Source organism: Populus euphratica, unplaced genomic scaffold (genome assembly GCF_000495115.2).
Source record: "Populus euphratica unplaced genomic scaffold, PopEup_1.0 scaffold136.1, whole genome shotgun sequence".
Taxonomy (NCBI): Eukaryota; Viridiplantae; Streptophyta; class Magnoliopsida; order Malpighiales; family Salicaceae; genus Populus; species Populus euphratica.
In genome coordinates, this window is record NW_011500002.1 from 435,114 (window position 1) to 461,450 (window position 26,337).

Here is a 26,337-nt window from a genome sequence, read left to right on the forward strand (position 1 = left end):
AACTTAATTTTTATGCAAATTCGTCCAATAATCATTTAATTTGACCTTCAATTTGCATGTTTTTCTTTATTGTTTGGCATAATAAGGTACAATTAGGCTTTAAATTTTCTTCAAAATTGCAGCTTGATTCCCTAATTTGCTTTCTCCACGTTGTCAACCTTTATTATTATTTTATTATTTTTATTTTTAAAAAAAATGATTTTTGGAGAATAACCTAGAATTCGGTTATGACATGCAATACTAAATGAGACCAAGATTTTTCTTGCTATATCTAACTTATATTTCTTAAACTCTTGAAAATCATAGGGAGTATCTTGCATATAGCATCACTATCTTAGATGACAAGCTCTGGGTTGCTACCTAAATTTTGGACATATTCTTATGGATCTATTAGACCATCATAATTGTCCAAAGTCATCTTCAATGAGATATATTCCTTAGGGATGAGCGTGTGCAAGACTTATCTGGATAAATATGATCTTTTTATCTCATGACGACTATAGACCTTTTCTTAAATATATCTACTAGCAAAATTTCTTTCAAGCTGTTGCTAATAAGTTTTGGGAAGCTAGAAGAATGGCAAGGTTAATAATTGACTTCTATCTTGTGGTGGATAGATGGATCATGTTTAGAGTGACAACTTATTGAGAGAGCTTCACGTAAATAAGAACAACCTTTAAAGGGACTAGGAGCTCGTTAGGGTGGAAATCTCCCCATGTTAATTTGCCTAACCTCCTCTAGATAATACAATTATATCTTTGTTAAAGGGATAACTTATGATTGGGAAGTTAGGATTAAGAGTGTTACAACATATGCTAAGATTTGTTGGTATGGCAAGGTTTGATTTTAGCCCTGGGTTGCCAATATAGCTTAAGTAAGGGCTTGTATTTGGTTGATACGTTGCTAAAACTTTAATGGAGCAATAGTAGAAAGGTCTATGACACGTCTCATCTTAAATGTATTTTGATTGTCTATTATTGATAATGATTATGGATGCTAAAAACCAATTCTAAAATAACAGTTGATGGCTTTTTTATTACGTTCCTACAGACAATGTTAATTGATGATGTTCTCAAATCCACTATGCTTAGGAATGAAATTTTTTTAGTATTTGGATAGTGGATAATCATAAGTTCATATCAATATTCTATTCTCTAGAGCTTAAGAAGAAGATGATTTGTGGTAGAAAAGCTAATACCTGTAAAATAGCCTATTATAGTGGAGTTTTAGGACCCTCAGATGATAAAATCGATGATGTTTTTATAAGAGATTATATAATAAATAAAAAAATGAGCTTTAAATTATAAGAACAAGTGTAATATCCCGCATCGGCGGGTGAAAGAGTGGTAGTTGGCCTTATTAAGAGCATTGGTTGCCAACTTGTTATACGTGTTTTGGGGCATCAAGCTTAGAAGTGGGCTCACGTCACCAGGAACAAAATCGTAAGCTTAGTAAGGCCTAAAACAAACAATATATGGTAGGTTGGGCTTGGCTATTGCAACAAGAGTGTTTGTTCTTGTTTTTTATATTATAAATGTTATAAGAATTAAAGTACGAATACTTAAAGAATAGAAAATGTGAACCTTTTACCTAAGTGGTTCAAAAGGTATTTATATTCCTTAAACCTTGTCATGTTATTGGAATGGAGGGATTGGATAGTCATTTCCTCCGGTTAATATTAATGAGTAATAAATATCTCTTATACAACATTAAATGAATATCCCTTACACCATATTAATAAGGGATAAATATTCATTACATAATAGTAATGGTGATGGAAATATAATAGACCCTTATATATCTAGGGATGTAGAGAGATAAATATCTCTAACATTAGCATTTTAAGTTAAAAGTCAAGAGAATAAACAAATGAAGTCTTATGTTCAAATATAGGGCCTATAAGGATCGTCAGACCCATATCCACTTAGACTTTGTATAATACTAAGTTCACAGGTGGTAGGTTTGATAACTTGTCAGACTTATATCTATTTGAGCTCATCGTGTAGTTAAAATTAGGGATATTGGGTTTGGAAACTTACCAGACTCATATCTACTTGGGTTCAATGCCTAGCTGAACTTATGGATATTGGTTCTAGTAGCTTGTAAGACCTATATATACTTGAGATGAGCACACAACTGAACTCAAAAATATTGGGTCTTGTAACTCGACAGACCATATCTACATAAGCTTAACGCGTAGCCGAACCTAATAATATTGGGTCTGATAGATTGCAAGACCTATGTGGCTCAGCACTTCATTGAATCTGGGGGCATTGAGCTTGAAAGTAAGGTGATCTCATGTCTTCTATGCCTTGCATTTTATCTAACACGAAGATGTTAGGTTATTATCTTATCTTTGATCCTTTTAAAAATAAATTTAGGTTAAAAATTAAAATCTTAAAATATATTGATACATTAAATAGCTACAATGAACCTAAAAAATATTTAAAAGAGCATATCATGTGATTATTATGGGACAACACTAGGTACAGGTTGGATAATAAAGAGTTATTTGAGAATATAGTAAATATTTTTTTAAAATATTTTAAAAAAATATATATTAAAATAATTTATTTAAATATAAGGTTAATTTCTTAAAAAACACTAGAGGAAAAACCAAATAATTTATGGTGTTGAATGCATGTTATCGTGCTACATGATGCATCCACGTAAAGAATGCATAAGGCAAAGTAAAAAAATTTAAATTTTAATGTTAATACAACAATATAATTTAATTGATATGCGGGGAAAAAAAAATCTCGACTAGCTCAGCCCAAGGAGAGAAACTAGCCACTTGCATGCATGCGGGCAGGTGCCTCTGCATGAGATGAGCCCATACAAGCTGGACAGGCGACTAGCTCGCTAGTCCGACAAAAGTGATAGACAGCTCTTTACCGAGATGAGCCCAGGAAAGGGAACGAAGCTGTCAACGGAGGCGAGTCCACAAAATAAATTGATATCCACAGGACTTTATTTTGAAATTAAAAATGTTAAACCGGTCAAAACTTTACATCCCTTCTCTGTTCCCTTGGATAATATTAACATAATCAATTTAATTCTTATATGAGTCACCTCAGTCAAAATTTAATAAATTTTTTAGTTAATGAGATGGGATTTGCTAGTTTTTTAATCACGCATTATTTAAATTGCATAGAAGAAGAAGAAAAAGGGGTCGGGAATATTGCTTTTACTTGTGCTAAACATCATAGTATTAATTTGGTTAGGAAGTGTATTGATTCGTGTGCTTAAGACTGCCCTAAAGAGACTAGTCAATGATGAAAATTGCAACTAGCACAATCCTATTCTGTCTAGATTAATTTTTATAATAAAGACTGAATAATTCCTTCGAGGATTTGCTTTATGCCATCTAGTGATATGATTATTATCCTAGGCGAATCCTGGCAATTCGAGGGTGGCCGAGATTGCAAATGATACTTTGAATATATCCTTTTAGGGTTGCTCGGAGGGTGTCGTTGTCAATCTTCTAGCAATATTTTCCAAGTGCATGAACCAGAGGAAACCTTATTTTCAATGGTGATTAGCAGCAAGCAATGACCAACTTTCCGACCTGTTTAAAGAAACCCCATGAATGGATTATTCTCTTTTTTTCTCGAGCATATCCTCTGATTTTCAATCTCCATCGTCGAAAAGGCAAAACGATTTGGTTTCTAGAGTTGAATATTCAATTTAAAGGAATATATATATAATTTTTATTTTTAGAATTATGTTGAATATTCAATTGGTGAAGTGACATATTTCGTTGCATTTTATTTACATGTTCGAGTGTGATAATAGCTTGAATATATATATATATATATATATATATATATATATATATATTTTTTATTTTTAGAATTAAATTAAATTAAATTAATTAATTAATTATACATAATACCTCCTACCAAGTTAATCTTTCAATTTAACTGAAAAGTTATATTTTAAAATTCTACATACATAGTTTGAAATTATACAGATACTTTATAAAGGTATTCCTTTAAATTTTTATAGATACATTGATTTAAAAAAATATTATTTTTTTAATTTGATATTGACAGAAACCAATTAAAAAATAATCTTCTTCTTTCTTTATTTTTCCTCTTCAAACTTTTTATTTATGTTTATGAAACAAACCATAAATTTTTAAGAAACTTACAAAAATCATTGTCTATAAATTTTAAGAATTTATTATATACTGAAAATATATTTTTTTAACTTTACAATAAAAATAATTAATATCTTAAAAATAATAATATTCACGTCAAGACGTTGGACTTATGAGCAATTTTTAAGCGAAGGTTCAAGCTTTAAGTCATTTAAAATATCATGGGCTTTAGCTTAGATTAATTTTCGCTATAACCCTTCAAGTCATTAAAGATCATCTCCAATTTTCACACGTTAACTCACAAATTACATGATGTTATCAAAGATCATAATCTAGTCATGTACGATATCTTGTGATAGAAGTTCAACCAAAAAGTGCTCCTCATATGTCTCCTCGTCTCCATAAATTTCCAACCCACGAACAGTGGTCAATGCGACATTATCTTTTTTTCGTTCCTAATCAACTAATGTTTATCATATCCTAAAGAGTAGCAGGGCAACATCTACTGATGATTCACAGCAAAAGTTATGCACATGAAGGTAGAATTGTCTAGACACCTAAAAGCCGTCGTGGACTGTTCCATCTCTTTATTGTTTAATATCAATCATGTAGCAGTTGTAGATTAGATCAAAATCGGCAGCCACCGTTATTGAATAAGTCCAGCTAATATTTATTAAGAAAAGGCCCAAGTATTAATTGTCCATGGTTCCCCTTTATATATATACACCAGTGCTCTTACAAGCTTGTCATCCAACAAAATCCCAAGCACAAAACCAGAGAATGAAGATTTGGATCTTCTCAGTTTTCTCTCTATTACTGTCCCTTTTCCTAGGAGTCTCAGCTGAGCAATGTGGAAGGCAGGCTGGGGGTGCCCTTTGTCCAGGAGGTCAATGTTGTAGCCAATTTGGTTGGTGTGGCAACACTGATGCTTACTGCGGTAGCGGCTGTCAAAGCCAATGTGGTGGTAGTGGTGGTGGAGGAGACCTTACTAGTATCATCTCAAGAGAAAAGTTCAACGAGATGCTCAAACATAGAAATGATGGCGGATGCCCGGCAAAGGGATTCTACACTTACGATGCTTTCATCTCAGCCGCCAAGGCCTTCCCTGGCTTTGGCACTACTGGTGATGTTGCCACTCGTAAAAGGGAGATTGCTGCTTTCTTCGGCCAGACCTCTCATGAAACTACTGGTTCGTTTAATCATGATTAATCACCTTAATTTATATATTTATTCGATACCAAAACGCTAGCACAACTTTACCTCAAACAGATAATATAATCATTACTTCATTTGATGAATGTATGTTATATATATAGGAGGATGGAAAACTGCACCTGATGGCCCATACGCTTGGGGATATTGCTACGTGAGGGAACAAAATCCAGGATCTTACTGTGCTCCAAGTTCCACATATCCATGTGCTAGTGGCAAGCAATATTACGGCCGAGGTCCTATGCAACTTTCATGGTAAGTCCGATTATTTATTTTGCAGATATTTTTTCTTCATCGATGAGTTTGTATGGGCATCCATCAAATCAGATTTAATGCAATATTTATTATTTTTTCTTCATCGATGAGTTTGTATGGGCATCCATCAAATCGGATTTAATGCAATATTTATTTTATAATTGACCACGACTTTGCACTTAAGTAAATTTATTATTTTAATTTGATAAATGTGACACAGGAACTACAACTACGGGCAATGTGGAAGAGCCATAGGGGTGGATCTATTAAACAATCCTGACCTTGTTGCAACTGATCCAGTAATCTCCTTCAAGACAGCAATTTGGTTTTGGATGACACCACAGTCTCCAAAGCCCTCATGCCACAATGTCATCACGGGAAGATGGTCACCTTCTGGTGCTGATTCGGCAGCTGGCCGGGTTCCAGGCTACGGTGTGTTAACAAACATCATCAATGGCGGGCTTGAATGCGGTATGGGGTGGAAATCACAGGTGGAGGATCGTATTGGGTTCTACAAGAGGTACTGTGATATACTCGGAGTTGGCTATGGAAGCAATCTTGACTGCTACAACCAAAGACCATTTGGAAATGGACTTTTGGACTTGGTTGACACCATGTGATTTGGCGACATAATTTCTGTGCGATGAAATTAAAACATAAATAAACAAGAAGTTGCCTTTTCTGATAAAAAACAATAGATATATATGATTTCATGAGCTTTCCTCAAGTTATCGATAATTTAAATTTTAATGATTTTAAAAACAATGGTCTGAATTTATCTAATAATATGATGAATCATGTTGAGGCCTTTGAGTCCAGAATCATGTTGACTATTCTCATTTCTGGGCCTCCCTGGTTGTCCACAACCAGAGCCGCACACTCCTTGGACTATGTTTGTGTTGGCCTCGAAGATTTATATCTTGATTCATGGTGATTGAAAATGACAATAACATTAGAAAATAAAAGAAGCTTATGCATTCCTACAAGCTCATGAACAAGATTGTGAGATTATATTGGATTAAACTATCCCATTTACTGGATGATTGATCGTCATTGCAAGATGATTAGGAAACTTAAAGAGTCCTCCGGTCAGTCAATGCCTGTGCTTCATGGACACTGGTATTTTTCTCTTTATTGTCCTGCTTCCTGCTAGGACTCTCAGCTGAGCAATGTGCTTAGGAGGTCAATGTCTTTCTCTTTATTCTTTTTTACTAATTTCAAGTGACAAAAATACAAGAGAAGTCCAGACTCCAGGCTCTAAACAAAAAATATCGATCGTTACCAAAAACCCAAAAAAAAAACCATATTGGCCCATATTTATCTTGACATAAATAATAATTTTGGCATGCTGGTGACCTGGCCCATACCATAAAATCATAGCCCAAGTAATCATCATTGTAAAGAACCAACATCTCAGCCCATCTACGGGATGCAATGACATTCCACTTCACAAAAGGGAGTATTTGAGGATTGATTATTCAGAGCAATGGTAAATTTAATTCTTAATTAAGTAGTTCATTAACAAAGATAAGCTTATGCTTCGAATACATATTTAACTCACAGTTATTGCCACCCTCTTAAGCACTCATCTTGAAGATTCTTACTTGCTGAGCTAGGTGGGGCAATAGTTGATAATTAGGATGTGAAAGAAGTTATCTACAAAACAAAAATTTTGAGTTTAATACCCGTATTAGAAATTCAAAATGTCTGCATAAGGGATCAAATTTGGAAGCCAGGGACTATTTAGGGACCAAATTGGATCTTGGTTCCATTCCATGCTCAATTTGCTGGGAACTTGGAGCTCTGGTAACTTGTCCGTCCCCATTGGTAATTGAAGACTTGGCCCTTTAATCTCCCTTGGCTTTTCATATCTAATAATGTCATCTTCTATCTCTTTCTTGAAAACCAAGTGTTGCGAAGGCAATTCTGGTGGGACTGGATCTTCTGGCTGACTGCAAAATGACATGGTGTCTAAAGATGATGATGGAGATGCGTGAATTGTCTTCATTTCTTCTTCCATTGCTGCCCTTTGCTCTAGCACTTTCAACGAAGTTGCCTTCCTATATATCTTGCACAATACTATGTCCTGCATTCGATATCAGAAAATTAAGACAGGTACAGGCACTTTCAATATCAGATTTTTTTTTTTTTTTAAAAAAAGGTGTTCATTCTTCTAACACTAATTAAAAAAAAAAGAAAAGGTGTTCATTCTTCTAACACTAATTAACACATTTCTTCGTCAACAGAAAAAAAAAACAAAAAAAAAAAGAGGTTCCCAAGAAAATTCAAACACAGCAAGTACTGTATAATAAAATGGAATTGAATTAATGGTTTTAACTATAGTGATGAGATGTTGTTTCTCTAAAATGACACCAATTCTGTGAAGTTTCTTGACAACATGCATGCATGCCTAGGATATCAGAATTAGCCTAACGATTATGTTAAGGGGTGTTTTTTTAAAACTAGTTCTAATTTCCATTTGCCTTTTCTTTTAAACTATGAAGTGATGATATGTGTAAATAATTTGCATTGACTTAATCATCTCCCACCAAAAGTAAGAAATCAACGCAAGAACTACCTTTAATATCAAGAGTTAATAAGAAAAAACAAAGGTAACATTAATTAATATATAGTAAGTACCTTGGGTAGGGGGCTTGAATATTCAGGCAGGCGATACTCGTTCATGACCCAATCGGTCTTGGACCCTCTCGGTGCTCTTCCCTTATAGAAAACAAGAGTCTTTCTCAATCCGATCATTCTCTTCGGGTCCGATAAGCTCACGATTTTCCTATCAGAACCAGTAGCCTTCCAGAATCCATTTTCTGTAGTCCTATTAGGCCTTCCTCCGTTGCCATGTTTCCTATCTCTAGGCACAAAAAAATACCACTCCCTCTCCCCAACCATTGACAAACCTATTAACGCAACAACATTGACTTTGATGTAAGCATGCATGATTAAACTAGCTGTGTCGTAACATGAACCAAGATTTTATTAGAAGGGAGCAAGCAATATACATGTACCTGGCAACTCCGAAGGATCATGACGATAGATGTTGAGGTAGCCAATAACATCGACACGCATTTTTCTACCGAAAACCATATTTTTGAGGTAGAAATCAAGAAGTTCCTCTTCAGTTGGATGGAAACGGAAGCCTGGAAGATCAAGCTGTAATGGCATTTCATCCATGGTATAATATTGGCAGTCAGTCTACAGTGTTTAGTGACTAGTGTGCGTGTGTATGGTAGTAGTTTAGCTAGCTATTCTCGATATGAAATTGAAAATGTAGCTACATGGACACTGATTTCTTACGAGGTTATTTATAAGGGTATGATATGTTGGTGATTTTTTTTTTTGATTTTTTTTTTTGGCGATTTTTTTGGTTGATAGAGAGAGCATCAAAACAAGACCTAGTCAGAAAGATAAATTTGGAAATACGTGGGAAGCTAGGATGATGCATCAATGGTGGAACCCACACGGTTTATCGTCATAAAGTCACCACTGACTAATACCATTGTGAAGGGGACTCTCATGACAGGTCTTTGGTATCTTGCTTGACCGATTTTTCTATGTTCTTCGGGTTTTGGACTTTTACTTGGAAATTACAGGCAAGGATTTTTTATTTTTTCCAAAAAGAAGAGTGCTCCAAATGATTTAATTTTTGAACCAAACATTTGCTTGTAAATTTCAGATTTCAAATGTTATAGTCAGCTAGTCTTTCTTCCCTCTTCAGTATGGTAGTAACATACTGAATTGGTCATAGAAACTAGATGTTTTGCCTCCTGAGAATTACTTGGATTCGTGCATTGAAAAGTATTGCAAACTCCTAGCTAATTTTCTAGTTTTCTGGATTCATATTCTTTTACTATATTGCCAGTACGAGCATGGCCGTATTGATTTTCTACGTGGAGACTTGTCCAGAAGCGTACCTAGTTACTCTCTTATGCTATCGTGATATAGCTCTTTCTTAGTTAATTTTTTATTGGAATATTCTTACTTAATTAGTATTTGATTTTTGATTTTTTTTTTAGTTAAACAGATGATACATATACAAAGATTAAGCATATGCTTTTGTTTTTATTAAAGATAAACTATCCATACGAATACGATAAAAGAAGAAAAATGTATAATTTATTGGAAATGAATTTTTCATTTATTTTAATATAATTGAAAACACAAGCTACCTTTTAAAAAAAAAATATTTAAGCATAAATGATGTTTGGTTATAAGAAAAATGAAAGATTTGGGATGAGAATGGAAATCGGGGAATTGTAGAAGCAGATAGCGTTTGAATTTCAATATTATATTTGAAATAATTACAAGAAATAAGAAGAAAATTTTAATATTTAATGGCTGGAATAACAATTCTAAAATTTAATATTCGTGATTATAGCAATGGTAAAGGATGAGAAAGGGGACATAATGGGTAGTGATAATATATTTTAAAAAATAAAAATAATAATTTTTTTCTAAAAAAAATGATGCTTATATCACAATTGGGGGTGATAAAAGGGAGATGGTGAGAATGGTGAAAAAATAAAAATGATAATAATAATAATAATAATATTAACAATAATTTAAAAAACTTTATCACCATGGTCCATAATGGTTAATTAAATAGTCAATATATAATAAATATATATATATATATAAATTATTTTTTTAAATTGATTGTAGTTTTCACAATATAAGCCCGGTAAATTTCAATATTAACTCATGTTTCAGCACGATCAATGAAATTATAACTTTAATTTATTTGTTACTTTTAGATTTCGAAGCAATATCATGATATCATCATTTATACTCCACTATCTATCTAACTAACCTGTGCAGAGCTTCGCTACGAGTTTTTTATTATTATTACTTTTTCAGGCTATTGTAATGTAATTTTTTAGACAAAAAATTAAAAATATAAATCAAAAATTTTATATAAGTATCTAATTAAATAAATTAATAATCATCTATAGAAATAAATTAAAAATTAAAAAAAAATATATAAATTAAAATATTCAATCACACAAAATGATTCATTCAATTGATTGTGTTCACTGAATTTATTTATTTAAATCAATAAAAGATAAATTCATACCTAAAGAATTTATGACCTAAAATATAAACACAAATAAAATTGAATAAATATATATATAGTAAAAAAAATATTATGTAAAGCAAAACATATAAGAAATATTATTTAGAAAAAAATGTTTTTATTTTGAAAAATAAAGTTCATTTATATAAAATAAAAAACAATTATAGATGAATTAGAATAATATCTTAAAAATCAAACACAAACAAAACAATTTAAAAAAAAACTTATATTCTAAAAAGGCATGCAAAACAATGAGGATTGAAAATTTCAAAAAAAAATATGAGAAATTATAATTGAAGGACTAAATTGAAAAAAGATTTATAAAAGAAAATAAAAAATGAGGACTAGAATTGAAAAACACCTCGAGTAAGAGGACACGGTGGAGAATTTAAAAAAATGATGAAAGGTCAGGTTTAGTCATTGGATGGTGTCACACGTGCTATCTGAATGGCATGAGTGTCACTCTCTCGGTGGCACGTGCTGAGTATGTATCATTAATTTTTTATTTAAAAAATAAAAAATCAACATGAAAAATATCAAAACACTTCTTATAACTGTGATTAATTACCCTAAAAACCGACGTGAAAGAAGAAAAGATATGCAAGCCTTATTTTTTATCTTTTAAAAGGCCAAAAACATACTTAAATAGTACATAAATAATAAAAAAACCAAAAATACTCTTGTCCAACAACTCATAAAAATTTGAGAATGAGGTAAACAAGTATTTTTATTATTTAAAGGTTTATAAAAAGTCAAAAAAGAAGTATTTTTGTTGATTTTAGGATAAAAGAGTATTTTTATCAAGCAAAAAAAAAAAACTAAACACATCTGAACAATTTTTTAATGACAATTAGGCCAATGAAAAAGACCATAGCACTCTTACCCTTGAGACTTCCTTTTTCTCCTCTAAAGAGAAAATGCATAATTTTAATTTAGCAATCCACATTAAATTATGTCCATAGCTACAATAAAAAACTCACCCTGTAATGTTTCAGTTAATATAACTAATAAAAGGTGTTTTTAGGTAAATAACTAGATAAATATTATACCAAAAGTTACAAGTGCTTGAGAATTTATTATGCACTCACTTATATTTTGTTGTGGATTTTCATAAAAAAAAATTTACTATTTTGCACTTGACTGAAAAACTCGTTTAGCATAGTCTTAGGAGTAAGAATGTCTTTTTAAAAATAACACAAGTTAACTTCTTCTTTTTTTATTCTACATCATTTTTTTCTTATTCGCTTTTTATAAGATTTTTCAATCATTTTAAAAATAATATGGGTTACCTTAGTTTTTTATTGACTTTGTTAAATTCAGTTATTTTGAAAGAAATTTTGTTTTTCAATTAAATTAAATTCGTTGATTTTATCCACCAACATTTAGTTCTTTAGATATTAAGCTTTTAAATTAATTACAAGTTGAGAATTTAATGGAATACAAGTTTGATAGATTGACCCAAATTTATAAAGTTCATTCAAGCTTGTTTGTTATATTTTTACTTTTTTTAGCTTTTTTTTCAATTTTATTCTCAATCATTCTTTTTATTTGCTTTTTATAGGATTTATTTGTCTTTTAAAATAACAAGGCTGCCTCGGGGTTTTTTATATCTTTGTTAAATTTAGCTTTTTTAAAATGAATTTTATTTTTTGATTAAATTAAATTTATTGATTTCATCCTCTAGCATTTAATTGACGGGTGTTAAGTTTATATTGTCATCTTCTAGTATTTAATTGACGGGTGTTAAGTTTATATTGAAAAAAATTAACTTAACTCACAACGTAGTGTAAGCTATTTATCTAATATCTTACTATAATTAACATATACATGCTTTTAATCGTTGTTTTAAACTCGATCTGATTTGACAGGGTTGAATCATGACTCATGATTTGAAACTTAGGTATAATCAAATTTTAATAAAAATAGAAAAAGGATTAACTTGGAGTGACATGGTCTAGAATTTAGATTGACTTGCAACCTAATTAGCATAAGAAAAATCTAATAAAAATAGGATGATTTTTTTCTTTTTATTTTTTTTAATAATGATATTTTTATTATTTTATATATAAAAAAAAAACAACCTACACAACCCAAGCACCATGATTCGAGACTCCCCTTGGTAAACCCAGGTCATGTTTAAAAACTAAGCTCTCGATACTTGTAGTGGGTCTATATAATAACAATAATCAATCATGAAGAATAAACGGTCACATCTTCAATTCAAAGCCAACTCCGCGTTCTTTACATTGCTTTTCTTCATATATTTTTCAATAAAAAGTGATCAACAAAATTATATTTTTCAATTTCGTGGTGTGTATAAATGACTCGGAAGTCTCAAGTCTCCTCTAAAGACCTGGAGGAAGTCTTTAAAATGCGGTCGAGCATTGCTATTACTGAAATTTCTTTATATATATAGAAATTTCAGTAATAGCAAGGCTGCGCCATCAATTTACCCAGTACTGAAAGACTTTGACTTCCTACGATATTAAGTTTAATCCAAGGGTGGAGATTTTATACAATTTAAAGGACCGAAAATAAAACAGTCGGATTTCTCGGAGCAACTTGCCGCGCAATTTCCTGGAAATTCCTTTGCACATGGAACCCCTTACATGTCTAGAGGAGGATGCTTGTCTTTATCAGCGTGATTGAACATCGAAACTTTTTTTTTATTATTTTTTTTAATTAGCCCAGACCAAATAAATCCATTTCGTGTAACAGGCTTGGTTAGCCCAAGTTGAAAGGAAAAGGTACGGAATGGTCCGTAAAGGGTTACAGGCTACGCCTATTCGAAGACCAGATCACGAGGATAATCCCGACTCCTTAGACTCTGGTTTTTTATATATTGATGAGATTATGCCCCACAGCAAATATAGAATTAACTACTAAAATAAAAACCCTGTGAATTTGCTCATCAATTGAAATTAAGTTTTTTTTCTCTTTCATGATCTTAAAGACATATATTTCACATCGATTGATTAAATTCACAGAAGTTTAATGAATAATTCTTTTTTTAATATTGATTTTAAATTTAAAGCTAAAAAAAAACCATCTTCGTTGCGGGACCAATCTCTCAACATTACAAATGGTGCGTGATTTGGGCGGGCATTGGGTATTGGAAATCAGCTTGGAGAGGTGCTGGAGGGCTTGAAGTTGAATTTAAGCTTTAGTTGAGGCGCAATTCAAGAGAGGTAATCATCAATTAAGGGCAACTGTCAAAGCACAAGGGCCCCCGTAAATACAAATTGACAGGAACTTCCACAAAAATGTTCAGTGCTTCATGTCAAGATTCTCGTATCTGCATTGCAGGAAACCATGTATTAGATATGGAGTGTAGTGTAAGCTAGAAAATTTGCAAGACTCCACCGAATCAGAATTGGATCGGTTACAAGTGAAGTGCGGTAGCAAATTTAGGACATGCTGAGCTGGGGTTTTAGCATCATTCTTCTCCTTGATTCTTTTGAGATTTGACATTTTCAAGTGTTTTGAGTTCAAGAACAATGGCTTTTTCGTTCTTACAAAATGGGAAATCAGTGGTAACCAACAAGCGTGTCTTACATGGCACCAAAGGTCTGGAATTGAATCCCACTTCAAATTGGACAGGCATGACCAAATCCATCAAGATTTTTTGTTTTAAAATAGGGACCCAAACTACATATTAGATTTGGACCTTAGCCCAAGACTGTTTATTCAATAGCTTTTCCAGGAAACTGGAACTGGGCTCCCTACTCGCTAATGTGAATATGGTTTGATTGCAAGTTTTTCCAAAGGGAGATTTCCGCCCTCAAGTTAGGATTGAACCAGAGACGATCAACAAATGAGTGAAAGAAGTCAGGAGGGCGGCGCATGAATGAGGGGAGCTAAAAAGAAGAAAACTTGATGATGAAGGTGTCAGGAGTGATGGCGGGCGGGGGAGTGGTAGGAATCTGATATGGAAGGTCTATCAGCTACTGTTAGCCTTTTAAGCTGAAAGGATTACATCTTTGACATCAATAGCTTTCCTCACTCAGCCATGGTGTCGTGCCCCATCTTTTACTATTGAGATCTTTGGTCACCCCTTTTAAATACATGGTACCACTGCAGTAATGAAACTGTCGAAACACTTCACATGAAAATATTAACTTTCCCTAGCCAATAAGGTATGCACTTGAGTCGCATCTGTAAAATACGTTCCTCGTAGAATGAGAGATATTTTGATATTTAAATTGATATTTGATTCTTCTTTTCACCTCACAAACAGATGTAATAAAATACATTTCTCATAAAATAGGATATTTTAATATTTAAATTGATGTTTGAGTTTTTTCTCACATCACAGGCATATACAAAATCATGTTTTTGTGTAAAGAAAAGGTTTCTGTGTTCTTTGTCTCATTAAATATGTTCTCTATATAGTAAAGAGATAATAAATATAGTATTCATCGATAAATAATCCTCTAGATTCTCTCTCTTAAAAACAAAAAGTATATAACTTAAAAAATATCCTAAGAATATAGATAAAAATATCTAAAAAAAATTATTTTTTATAAATAATAATAAATAGTACCATGCAAGAATAGTACCATGTAAATAGTATTATTTATTAATTAATATTCAAGAAAAATAAAATAAATTGAGATAAAGTAGTTCAATCAGACTAGCCTAAGAGGTTGTTTGTTTCTGTGTTTTAAAAACACTTTTAAAAAATTTTAATTTTTTAATTTTTTATTAATTTTAAATTAATATATTTTTAGTATTTTCAAATCATTTTGATTTGCTGATATCAAAAATAATTTTTAAAAAATAAAAAAAAATCATTAATATGTATTTTGGTACGAAAAACTATTTAAAAAATAACCGCAATCATACTTTCCAACAAACCCTAAAAAACAAAAAAACAAAAAGAGATGAAGCTTGGTCTAACCGAATTACGAAAAGCTATTTAAAAAACAACCGCAATCATATTTTCCAACAAACCCTAAAAAACAAAAAAAAAAAAAAGAGATGAAGCTTGGTCTAACCGAATTTAAAGACTAGGGCCTCCTTTTGAACAGCAAATAATATTTATAAATAGTAAATATTATTAGTATTAATTTAATATTAATAGTAAATAAGATTATATTAAATTAAAAAGTAAAAAAAAGAAAGATAGAACTTCTTCAGCCACGGTAAAACCGAGCTGCTTCTTCTTTTTTTTTAATGAATATAATTTCATGTAATTAATTAAACTACATAAAATTGAACAGGCAAACATATAGTGTCACACTCACTCATAAAATCTATTATAAAAAAATAAATAATATAGTAGTAAAATAGAATAAAAAAAGACAATGATATATACAAAACTAACCGTGTATAAAAATTGAATCCACATGTAATAAATTTTTATAAAAGGTAAGAAAATAAATGAAGATCATCTATATATAGGGTCCATGAGACCACTGACACGTAAAAACCAAAGTCAGTGTTTGGTTTTGGAAATTCCTATGGATATTGCAGTCGATAACTATATCTTTTCTTTAAAAAAAAATAAAAAAAATTGGGATATACTCGACTTAAACTACGTGATTGTTTGATCTGGTTCTATCCAAGTTACTTGGACTAGAATCGTTATATTTAAACTAAAAAAAAAACATATCTTTTCAGTTCTTTTTTTCTTTTGCTGGTTGCTCTAATCAGAAATTTTGAAAGATGTGGGGCTGGTATACATATAATAGAAAGAATTAGATTAACTCTTCATTTTCAAGTTTTTAGTTAATTTTGGTTCCGAAGACATTTCTTTTTCCAGGCCTACTTTCTAGTTTCCCCAAAGTTTTAACGTTCGCCAACTTTTTCATGAAACTTCACTTTCAGTTTCATGTGATACTACTACACACTTCCATGCCTCAAATTTCCCATCTTATGTTTGGTTTCCATTTCTTGTTCGGAGCTCTTAGGGGGAGAATCACTTTGTTATGCGAGGGATTATCATGGTCCCCACTAGAGTTAAGACAATGACCTCTACCTGTTTTTTGTTGGCTTGTATTCATCAGTCTCTGGGACAAGCTCTTGAGGGCGGCAGTCTCTCTGCATCATGATCATTTTGCCTTTGCTAAAGGAATGGACCAACTTCGAGAACAGTACAGGGCCAAGATGGCAGGCATAACTGCAAGAAACTTAAACCGGTCCCCAGCTACAGTCACATTGCCCCAAAACCTGGACCTTGTGAATGCTCCTTCGTATAATTCTTTTGGGTGGCGACCCAAGCTAATGCTTTCCATGTCTTTCTTTAACCAGACAGACAAAATGCAGGTCTCCAGCGGCTCCTTATGCGAAATGGCTAGCAGAAACTGTGTCCCACAAGGTTAATGGCGTGAAACTTGCCTCCAAACCCTTTCTTGCATAACTTGATTGAACATATATCCCAGCACAAGTTTATCATGCGACACGCATGGATTACACTTACAAGACCAGGTATTGGCTCGACTTGCTGTAACTAAGTTGATATATCAGACCCTGTGTGGTCTAGTCACAAGCTATATTGTCAAACGATGCGCCCAGTGAAAGAGAGGGAATTGCGTTAATTAACTCTCTCCTAAGTTGAAGCTATAGGCACTTCATGTCTAGCCTAACTGTGTTCCTTCCTCGGCCTGTTATTAGCTTCTCCAAACATCATTGATGACACTTTAAATCAGGCCCGGCTGGGTCATTTTTTTGACCAACTTCTGATACTGGCTGGCTGCTGAAAATACATGGTGTTATCCCTTATCGCCGGTCATGGACAATTGTTTTCCGAAGTATTAGTAGTTAATTATCTTCTGACTTCATAGGAACATCATTTATAGAGTGTTTGATGGGATGAAATAAATACTCTATTTTCTTACAGATTTAATAGTAAATGGATTTGTTTCTGACATTATCTCTTCTAACGACCTAAAACTTGATGATGAAGAAACTTAAATTCGAATAAAACTTCCACACACTAGCAAGAATTGGACAGGAAATAAACACATAATATCAAAAGAATGAATTTCCCTAAATTATCCTACTGTTACATCCCAACCAAATGGCCGGGATCCATCCACAGGAAATTTGTCAAGTAACTAAACCAGAAACATTTATTGGATGTTGTTTGTTCCTGAATTTTCACAAGTATTTGCTGCTGCTGCTAGAAGCTGGGGTGAAGATTTGAGCGACTCCGAAATATTACTTGGCCATTACCAGTTGCAAAAAGGCTAGTTCAATAAATACAACAAAAGATGCTAGTTTGGTGGTTTGTTATGTCATCACCATGATTGGTCAGTTTTTTTTGTTTCAGGCCATCATTAATTCTCTCTCTCTCTCTCTCTCTACAGTGCTTTTACAACAGCACAAAACAGACAGCCTCCAGCCTCTCTGGCTACAGTTTGAAAAATCCCTGTCCGTGGCTACTAGACTGTATCAGTAGGAGTGCTCCCTGACCACTCCCAACCAGCCAACCCAGCCAAACACCAAGTTGGTACAAAGCAGTCTACACGACCACCACAAACAGGCAAATGCGAGCCCCACCATTTCAAGGTCCCAAGGGAGGTGATGTCAAAATGCACAGATCATCGCAAAAAATAACACTAAAGAATCAGCAAGATGGTATATAGATGTGCATGACACTAGAGAGCATTGTGCACGAAGAATAAAGCTGCAGTTTTTTTTTTTTTGAATTTTTGCTTCTTGTTTCTATATAGATATAATCCTTTGTACATAATTCAAGATACAGGATGCTCCCACTACAATCTTAATACCCAAAGTTAAATTAGACTGCCTCCTTTTGATAAAGTGCCTGCTAAAATACACAAAAGACCCCCACTTTTGCCATTCCTTTATCACCCAAGTCATTTATACCGCGTACCAAACCATTATGGAACGGTTGGTATATGACCCAAAATCAAGACTACAAAGCAAAGAAAGAAAGCTTAAAACACTCCTTTATAGAGCGACTTCAGTCTGCAAAGTTGTAGTATTGAACCCCACCTGTTGTTGGTGTTGCTGTGGTGATTGCTGCTGCTCAATCTCCCAGCTAGCCTTGGCTATAACTCCATCATGCACAGGCACGTACTCCTGATTAAAACAAAAAACAGTGCCATCATTCACAAACAAACAATACAACAGAACAAGAAAAGGAGCACCAAGATAGCAAACTGGGAAAGATTCTTTCTTCAAACACCAGATTGTCTTTTCCATATTTATGAGCTACTTCAACATGTTATAATACAATAAAAAATAAAGCAAAACATCAGTAACCTACCCACCTCAAGTTTTTGAACGAGTTCTTTGGCACTTGGTGCAGAGACAATGATGTTTCGTTGGGAAGGCTTGATAAAGCCATCATCCACGGCTTTGTCAATGAAAGTCAGAAGATAATTGTAGTAACCATCAACGTTAAGCAAACCCACCTGCTCATTTTTTGGAAACAGGGTCAAGAGCTTGAAATAGAGAACTCGTGATGTTTTTGTTGGGCATATAAGGAAACTCACAGGTTTGTCATGGATGCCTAACTGAGCCCAAGTAATCACTTCTAATAATTCCTCCAGAGTGCCATAGCCACCTGAAATCGAAGTCGAGGGATCAAAAAGGAGAAATTAAAAACACAATTGATTACTACAAGAGCAAAAAGGAGACAAAAGGTGTTTACATGATCTATTAAAACAGGAAAAGAGAGAAATGTATGGGACCTGGTAGGGCTATAAAACAATCAGAATTGCGGGCCATTTCTGCCTTTCTTTGGTGCATGTCGGCTACTGGTTTAACCTCTCCAACTGTTTCTCCTGTGATCTGGGGTTCCACACACATACGCATATAAAGACGCAATCTTTACATCCAGTGAAAGCTAAAAGTTTCAAACTTTAGACTCCTCTAACTGAAAAACAACCAACAATTAAAACATAACATGAAGAAAATACATCACAAATTAGATTTTGCACCTCTTTACTCATCAAAGTCCTTGGTATGATCCTATAAAGAAAACCCAAAATCGAAATTAGGCTAGTCATGCAGAAAAACGAGAAACCAAAAACCTAAACAAACCAGAGGAGGCAAGAACGAGTAGTTGTATATTGTACCCAAGAACATTGCATCCACCTCTATGAACTGCTTGAGAAACCAAACCCATTAGTCCAATGCTTCCACCTCCATACACAAGATCCAACCTTTTCGCCACCTTAAACATAAAACATGAAAAACCTTAAACACCAAGCACAAAAACCCCAGAAAACACAAGGATAACTCAGAAAAGGTCTAGCCTTTGAAGTAGTTATACCAGCTCTTGGGCTAGTTCAATGGCAGCATCTCTGTAGCAGTTTCTTTTCCCAGTACTGCTACCACAAAACACACAAACACTTTTGAATCTTGAAGGTTTCACTGCTTTCCCCTCCATTATCCTACTGTCTTTTTGCAAAATTTGGCGTGTCTAGATCAATCAGTAAAGGAACTAAACAACGCTTGTAGGTTTTGTGTGAATACTATGCTGCAAAGTTAAATGAAACAGAACAGCCACTATTTATAGACACAACAAAACAATAGTATTAAAAAGAAAATCAAATACTACAGCGATTAAAACAAACAAGATAAAAGAGGTGCTTATGGACGTGACAGTTGCTTTTTCCAAGTTATTTTTATACAAAAATATATTAAAAAAATATTTTTTATTTTAAAAAAATTATTTTTTATAACAACATATAATAATAATTTTAAAATATAAAAAAAATATTTTAAAAAAAATACGGTCACTTTTCCAAACATTACTTAAAGAAATAAAAAACAAAAAACTTGATAAGGATAATTTAAAGGTTACCTTTTAAAAACAAATTATTTAAAAATAAATTAATATAATTTTTTTATTTTTTAGAATTTATTTTTAATATAATCACTTTTAAAATATTAAAAATTAATTTTAAAAAAATCACAACAAAATCAAAAACATGCATAATGTGACAAAGAAAGATAAAAAAAGATTTAAATATGTTTATTTTTCTATTTTAAAAAATTAAAATTTTTTGTTGTTTTATTTAATTTAAATTATTATTATTTTAATATTTTTAAATTATTTTAATATAGTGATTTTAAAAATAATTTTTATAAAATAAAAAATATTATTTTAATATATTTAAAAATAAAAAATATTTTAAAAATAATTACACCTACCCTCGCAAACAGTTTCTCAGAGGAACAGATGGAAAGTCTGTGCTATCCACCTTACTTACACGTGTCTTATTGTGGTAACTTGAATCATCTTGATTATAGCATAGACATAATCAAACTCCACCTCTCCCTTTCTGTGACATTTTTATAATGCAATGCAATTATAACTTGGAGGTTATAACGCGTGCAGCGGCTCCCTTCTCTGTAATCAAATCAGGGCAAAATTTATATGCTATTATTTAAGTTAATGCTGGTTATTTTTTAAAATGTTTATATTTAAAAATATATTAAGATAATATATTTTATTTTTTAAATTTTATTTTTATTATCAATGTATTAAGATAATCTAAAAATATTAAAAAACTAATTTAAAATTAAAAAATTAAAATTTTTCATGTTCACAATTCAACAGCACTCTCTGATACACCTAGAGCCAGTTGAGGATGAGCCATAACTAGCTAGCAGCCAACGTAGGGAAAAGCAGGTAGTGGCAGTGTGTGAATGCTTAGATTAGATATACGGAGGCTTGGCCTGATAATTATGATAAGTTATCAGTGACCGTTTAAAGCTGCGGTACAATTTATTTTTTATTTTAAATTAGTTTTTTTAATTTTTTTAATTATTTTAAAATGCTAATATTAAAAATAAATTTAAAACATTATTATTATAATATATTTTCAATAAAAAACAACCATAATTATATTCTCAAACACCCGTCTATTAATCATGTACCGATCCTTCTGTTGCATGGCTGATGATATTATCATTCCCAGAAAACCCTATCCTGTTCTCCACCCACTAGCTGTTCTTATCCACGAGCAAAGTCTTCCTAAAAAGAAAAGCAAATGGAATTGAAAAACTCAATCGAAAAGAGGAAGAACTAAACTTGGGGCTGGAAATATACAGCAGATCTTATCATGGTCCATGCATGAATAAGTTACAGTGTGCACATCATCGTCAGACCTAAATGCAATACTAAATATTCTAAAATTTAATAACGATCGCATGTTTTCTTTTACATCTAGATACGCTAATCTGGGGATGAAAATACACCAGCTGCCAAGTACAACTAATCCCACTCTAATTAGTTAACTACTGGTGATCCAGGGGGTTATCAGAACCCAACTGCGGGTTATTCTTTTAATTAGCAAATTACTCTGAAAGTTTTATGAAATAATATATTTTGATATTATGATGATTTAATAACATGATATTTAGTAAATGCTATTATTAAAAAGCATAATAATTCTAAATATTATGTTTCTAAAAGATAATATTAGTAATAATTTAAATGTTTTTTCAGGTTAAATAACACACAAACCAGATATTTTTCTCTAATATCAAACGATACCCTTGTAATTTCTCTATAAAAAAAACCCATCAAGTACTAAAACAATTGAGCATCCTTTGACATATTTCAAGTTCAAAATTCATCGTTTTCTTTTTTGTTGCTACCTTCTCAACTTTTTTTTTAGTCTTATAAAAAAAAATAAACATACTAAATTACTATTCAATCATATATTTCGGTTTAGAACAATAACATTTATCCACAATAAAATTATAATTAATATTATTTTATGAACCATAATATTAATTAAATATTAAAAAAAAACCACACCCTCCTAAAAATATACTATTCCATCACAACCTTTTGTTCCTGTGTTAAATATTTTCATCATTTATTTGTAATTTAAACCCCAACTGCAATGAAGTGTGGTTGTAGCAGTTAAAACATCACAGAAATGATAACAATACTAATCATTATGTTATCACTTCCACGATTAAGGTTTTGGCACAAGTGTGCAGTATAAGTAATCAATCTGTTTGCTGCTGGGCCAAATCAAAGAAATTGACTCTTGTTCTCTCCACCCTACCAGTAACTATGTATTTAGAACATTACAGTCACTTGTCCATAAACTTCAATATCAAGTTAAACTTTCACTAGATTTGTCTGTCCCCCAGAAAACATGAGTTGTCAGCTAACACCGCTCGTTAAATCCAGACCTCCTTAATGACGTACGTCGTTAAGACCTTTTTACATGCTAAAGAACAACGCTAACCCACTTAGTTTAGGACTTTTTTCTTTTTCTTTTTTTCTTTTTTAATCTACTTTACGACTGTCTCTGATACGTTTTAGGTCTTAGATCAGTTAAACAAGCAACCATGGTTCATATCAACTAGGAGATCCCATGGGGATCTTCTACGTAATTTTTATTGATTATATGTGTTGATTACTTGTTTGTACACTAATTTTGATTAGTATTGTTAGCTCATGATCCTCTGGGCCACTTAGCAAATGGATAAGAAAAAATTTATGGCACTGAAAATGTAATTTTGTCAATATTTGCCTTTGAAAGGTATTGTAAAACAAAAAATAACGTATTAAAAAATCAATTAGAAAGAAAATCAATTTGAATGTGTAAAAAGCTAGCTCATCTTGTTATATCGTTATTATCATTATACATAGATGATATCAGTTAGATTATTAACAACTTAAATTCACGGCAACCTTAGCTTACCATGTTAATGAAGAGACATGACAGCAAGAGGAACTCAACTAATCAGACAAGTTGGTCTTGGGTATATTCCAACAGAACTGACCACAAGCTCAGCCTTGCATGTAAAAGGAATTTATCAAGCAACACATCAATGAATGAATTCCCAATGGGGAGATAAAAATTGAAACGTCAAGATAAGTCTGCTGCAGCAGCAGCAGCAGCAGCCGCCTCTCAAATTCTTTTGCTTGTAGAAAACCCACGAAGCCTCTCCTCCTCCTCCTCCTCCCCTCCTCTTCCTCCTCACTTGTCACATCTTGTTAATGAAGGCGAGTTCGGTTATTGGAGGGACAGGGTGGCCGTGGGATTCACTTGAAAGATATTTTTTATGACTTTTGATTGGCGCTATCGAGCTGATCCTAGGGGCTCCTGCAGGAGCACGTTTCTACTCCTGATTGGCCGGCCCCATCAGAGCATCAGGGCATGTTGTGTCTTGGTGTTAACATCTTGCTACAGTTGAAGTTGCGGTTTAATTTGACGGCAGGATGCTCGTGGGCCCAATTTAATTAATCCCACCAATCAAATTTTTACATTTTTATTATAAAGTTTCAAATTTAAATTTTTAAGGAGATGAAATAGAGATTTTTAAGTATTAGAAAATAACTATTTCAATTTTTCTGTCAAAGATATGTTAGACGTCTGGTTGAACTTGTTCAAGGGCCGGGATTCGATCTGTGAAAACAATTGACTACGTGTATATACCACTTGAAATTAGAAAAAGAAAAAAACTAGGTAGAAAAACAATCAAGTCATGCTGATTGACCTGCAATCTATGCTTGGTTTCGCTTAAAGTTCAACGGGGTGGTCGTAGAAAACTATTTGTTTATAATTTTAAAAAATCTATTTGTTTAAAGTAAATTCTTTTAATGATTTTTTATTGTTTTTATATTTTGTTGTTAAAAATAAAATTTTAAAAATAAAAATATTTTATTGTATTATATTTTCAAATAAAAAATATTTAATAATGCAAAATTAACTATTTAATAAACAAATCTAGATTATTGAATATACTTTTAAAAAAAATATATTGGAGGTTTATATAATTATTAATTTTAAAATTTATAAAATTAATTAAGACATATATCTTGAATATTTATATTAATAATAAAAAAAAAAAACGTGAATCTAATCTAGTTTTATAGAAAGAGTTGATAAGCATGTAAATGAGGTCAGATGCAAAGGAAATGAGTCCAAATCTCAAACACCAAAGCCCAACAAGATTTGTTGCATAATTGCCGACATTAAACTATTTAGCTCTTAACATCTGCAAGGTAAAGAGCAGTAATTAAGCGACTTGTAGTGTTTTTTTAAATTAAAAATATAAAAAAATAGTTTTTAAAATTTTTAAAATTCATCATATATTTAAAAAACAAAAAATTAATTTAAAACTAAAACAACAAAAAAAATATAAAAAAATACAGCTGGAGGGCAATGAGATAGCAGGCCTCACTGTTAAAGCATGTGTGAAGTTGGGCTGGCAAAAGGCTGTTAATTAAGTTGCTACTGTTTAACTATGCTGATAGGAAGGGCATGGCCCATGTCAAAGAAAGGGAGAGAGAAATGTATCAGTGTGCCCCTAGCTCTGGCTATCTGATGACAAAGCCACAGTGAATAGCTGAGCGCGCTGCCATGGTAACTTGAAAATGCCGTGCAGGGAAGAACTGAGGAATGGTGAATGGTAAATGGTAAGGGCACACTGAGCAAGAGCGGCGCAATGATTATTCTTCGCCGACTCTCGTGTACAGGGACTCCGTCTCCATTGCCACCATCTGCAGGGACTGTTCAGGATTATAGTAATGGTTATAATATAAAATGTTTTTTTATTAAAAATATATTTTTTATTTTAAAAAAATTATTTTTAAAATCAATATATTAAAACAATATAAAAATAATGAAAAATAATGTTTAATAAAAAATAAAATTAAAAACATAATTTTAACCGTATTTCTAAATAATTGCTTTTAACCTCTCTCTCTTTTTTTTTTTATTGTTTCTTGATTGACGAAGGTAAAGAGCTCCTACTTATCGTGAACTCTTTTCCAGAGGGCTCGGGTTTTTCATGAGAGAAAACAGACCACGACAGAAAACGACTTGAATCAATAAAAACCCGTTCATGGAAAAGAAAATTTCCATAAGTTGACTCCTTTTAATATTAGGGTTCGGCGATACTGGAATGAAAATTAAGAAAATTGTTATAATTTTATTTATAGTGGTCCGATTCAATAATCCAACCACGATAAGTAAAAAGAAATGTATTCGCGACAATAATATATATATATATATATATATATATATATATTTCCTTTAAATTGAACGATCCAAGAGGTGATCAGGAATAATCGAAATGGTTAGATGATTTGATTTAATTTAATTTAATTTAATTTAATTAATTAGAAATGAAAAGAAGTAGTGATCATCGCTAAACACGTAAATTAATCTTAAATGGTATGCAAGTGAGAGTTCATCACTGAACTATCTATGTTAAAATTTTTGCAATTATTAAAAGTTTTGTGCATAACACATCTGACACACAACTCCAAATTACTGTGCACGCCAGAATTATTGCTTAGATCAATTTTATCATTGTGTTTATTTTGATTTCTTGATAATGATTTTTTTCTGTTAAAATAAACATTAAATCTTTATGATGTCATTTAGAAAAAGAAACTATAATTTGAATGAAAACACAAACGAAAAATAAAGTCTGTATTTTTTATTGTTTAATTTCAGGATAAGATTGATGAAAAAGACAAACACCATTTAAGGATGGGACTAGTTGGACCATATTTTTGATGTTTGAACAAGAATAAACATTTGACCATCTTTCTTTCTTTTTTCCAACAAAATAAGAGAGTATTTTCCAACGTGAGTAAAGTGAAAACACTTATTTTTCAAATTATCACATTTTTAAAATTAATTTTTATTTTAATATATAAATAGAGGTTATGCATGTATTGGATACGTTACTATTAAATTAATATTTTCTTCTCCTAATAATT

The 26,337-nt window shown here is 32.0% G+C and overlaps 3 protein-coding genes across 3 annotated transcripts; 1 reads left to right on the plus strand and 2 right to left on the minus strand.

Annotated features, from left to right (window-relative positions):
* The first annotated feature begins 4,838 nt into the window (after positions 1 to 4,838).
* Positions 4,839 to 6,289, plus strand: LOC105140949 (endochitinase 2-like). Its single transcript, XM_011047999.1, has 3 exons — positions 4,839 to 5,291; positions 5,419 to 5,569; positions 5,790 to 6,289. Exons 1-3 carry the CDS (start codon positions 4,883 to 4,885, stop codon positions 6,187 to 6,189), a joined length of 960 nt encoding a protein of 319 aa, XP_011046301.1. The 5' UTR covers positions 4,839 to 4,882; the 3' UTR covers positions 6,190 to 6,289.
* Positions 6,290 to 7,043: 754 nt separating this feature from the next.
* On the minus strand, positions 7,044 to 8,882 carry LOC105140950 (protein FEZ-like). The gene is made up of 3 exons (XM_011048000.1): positions 8,590 to 8,882; positions 8,210 to 8,481; positions 7,044 to 7,655 (listed from the first exon to the last, which is right to left on the minus strand). The coding sequence occupies exons 1-3, from the start codon at positions 8,753 to 8,755 to the stop codon at positions 7,260 to 7,262; spliced, it is 834 nt and encodes a 277-aa protein (XP_011046302.1). The 5' UTR covers positions 8,756 to 8,882; the 3' UTR covers positions 7,044 to 7,259.
* Positions 8,883 to 18,276: 9,394 nt separating this feature from the next.
* Positions 18,277 to 20,092, minus strand: LOC105140951 (cytokinin riboside 5'-monophosphate phosphoribohydrolase LOG5-like). The gene is made up of 7 exons (XM_011048001.1): positions 19,903 to 20,092; positions 19,706 to 19,803; positions 19,568 to 19,598; positions 19,319 to 19,418; positions 19,121 to 19,191; positions 18,896 to 19,039; positions 18,277 to 18,704 (listed from the first exon to the last, which is right to left on the minus strand). The coding sequence occupies exons 1-7, from the start codon at positions 20,017 to 20,019 to the stop codon at positions 18,573 to 18,575; spliced, it is 693 nt and encodes a 230-aa protein (XP_011046303.1). The 5' UTR covers positions 20,020 to 20,092; the 3' UTR covers positions 18,277 to 18,572.
* Between the last annotated feature and the right edge of the window lie 6,245 nt (positions 20,093 to 26,337).

Excerpts from the sequence above, each read along its gene's own strand:
- LOC105140949 (XM_011047999.1), top strand. The coding sequence starts at position 4,883 with ATGAAGATTTGGATCTTCTCAGTTTTCTCTCTATTACTGTCCCTTTTC. Across the intron at positions 5,292-5,418 it reads GACCTCTCATGAAACTACTG|GAGGATGGAAAACTGCACCT; the intron begins GTTCGTTTAATC and ends TTATATATATAG. Across the intron at positions 5,570-5,789 it reads GGTCCTATGCAACTTTCATG|GAACTACAACTACGGGCAAT; the intron begins GTAAGTCCGATT and ends AATGTGACACAG.
- LOC105140950 (XM_011048000.1), bottom strand. The coding sequence starts at position 8,755 with ATGGATGAAATGCCATTACAGCTTGATCTTCCAGGCTTCCGTTTCCAT. Across the intron at positions 8,482-8,589 it reads TGATCCTTCGGAGTTGCCAG|GTTTGTCAATGGTTGGGGAG; the intron begins GTACATGTATAT and ends TTGCGTTAATAG. Across the intron at positions 7,656-8,209 it reads ATTCAAGCCCCCTACCCAAG|GACATAGTATTGTGCAAGAT; the intron begins GTACTTACTATA and ends TATCGAATGCAG.
- LOC105140951 (XM_011048001.1), bottom strand. The coding sequence starts at position 20,019 with ATGGAGGGGAAAGCAGTGAAACCTTCAAGATTCAAAAGTGTTTGTGTG. Across the intron at positions 19,599-19,705 it reads GGTGGATGCAATGTTCTTGG|GATCATACCAAGGACTTTGA; the intron begins GTACAATATACA and ends TTTTCTTTATAG. Across the intron at positions 19,192-19,318 it reads TTGTTTTATAGCCCTACCAG|GTGGCTATGGCACTCTGGAG; the intron begins GTCCCATACATT and ends CTTCGATTTCAG.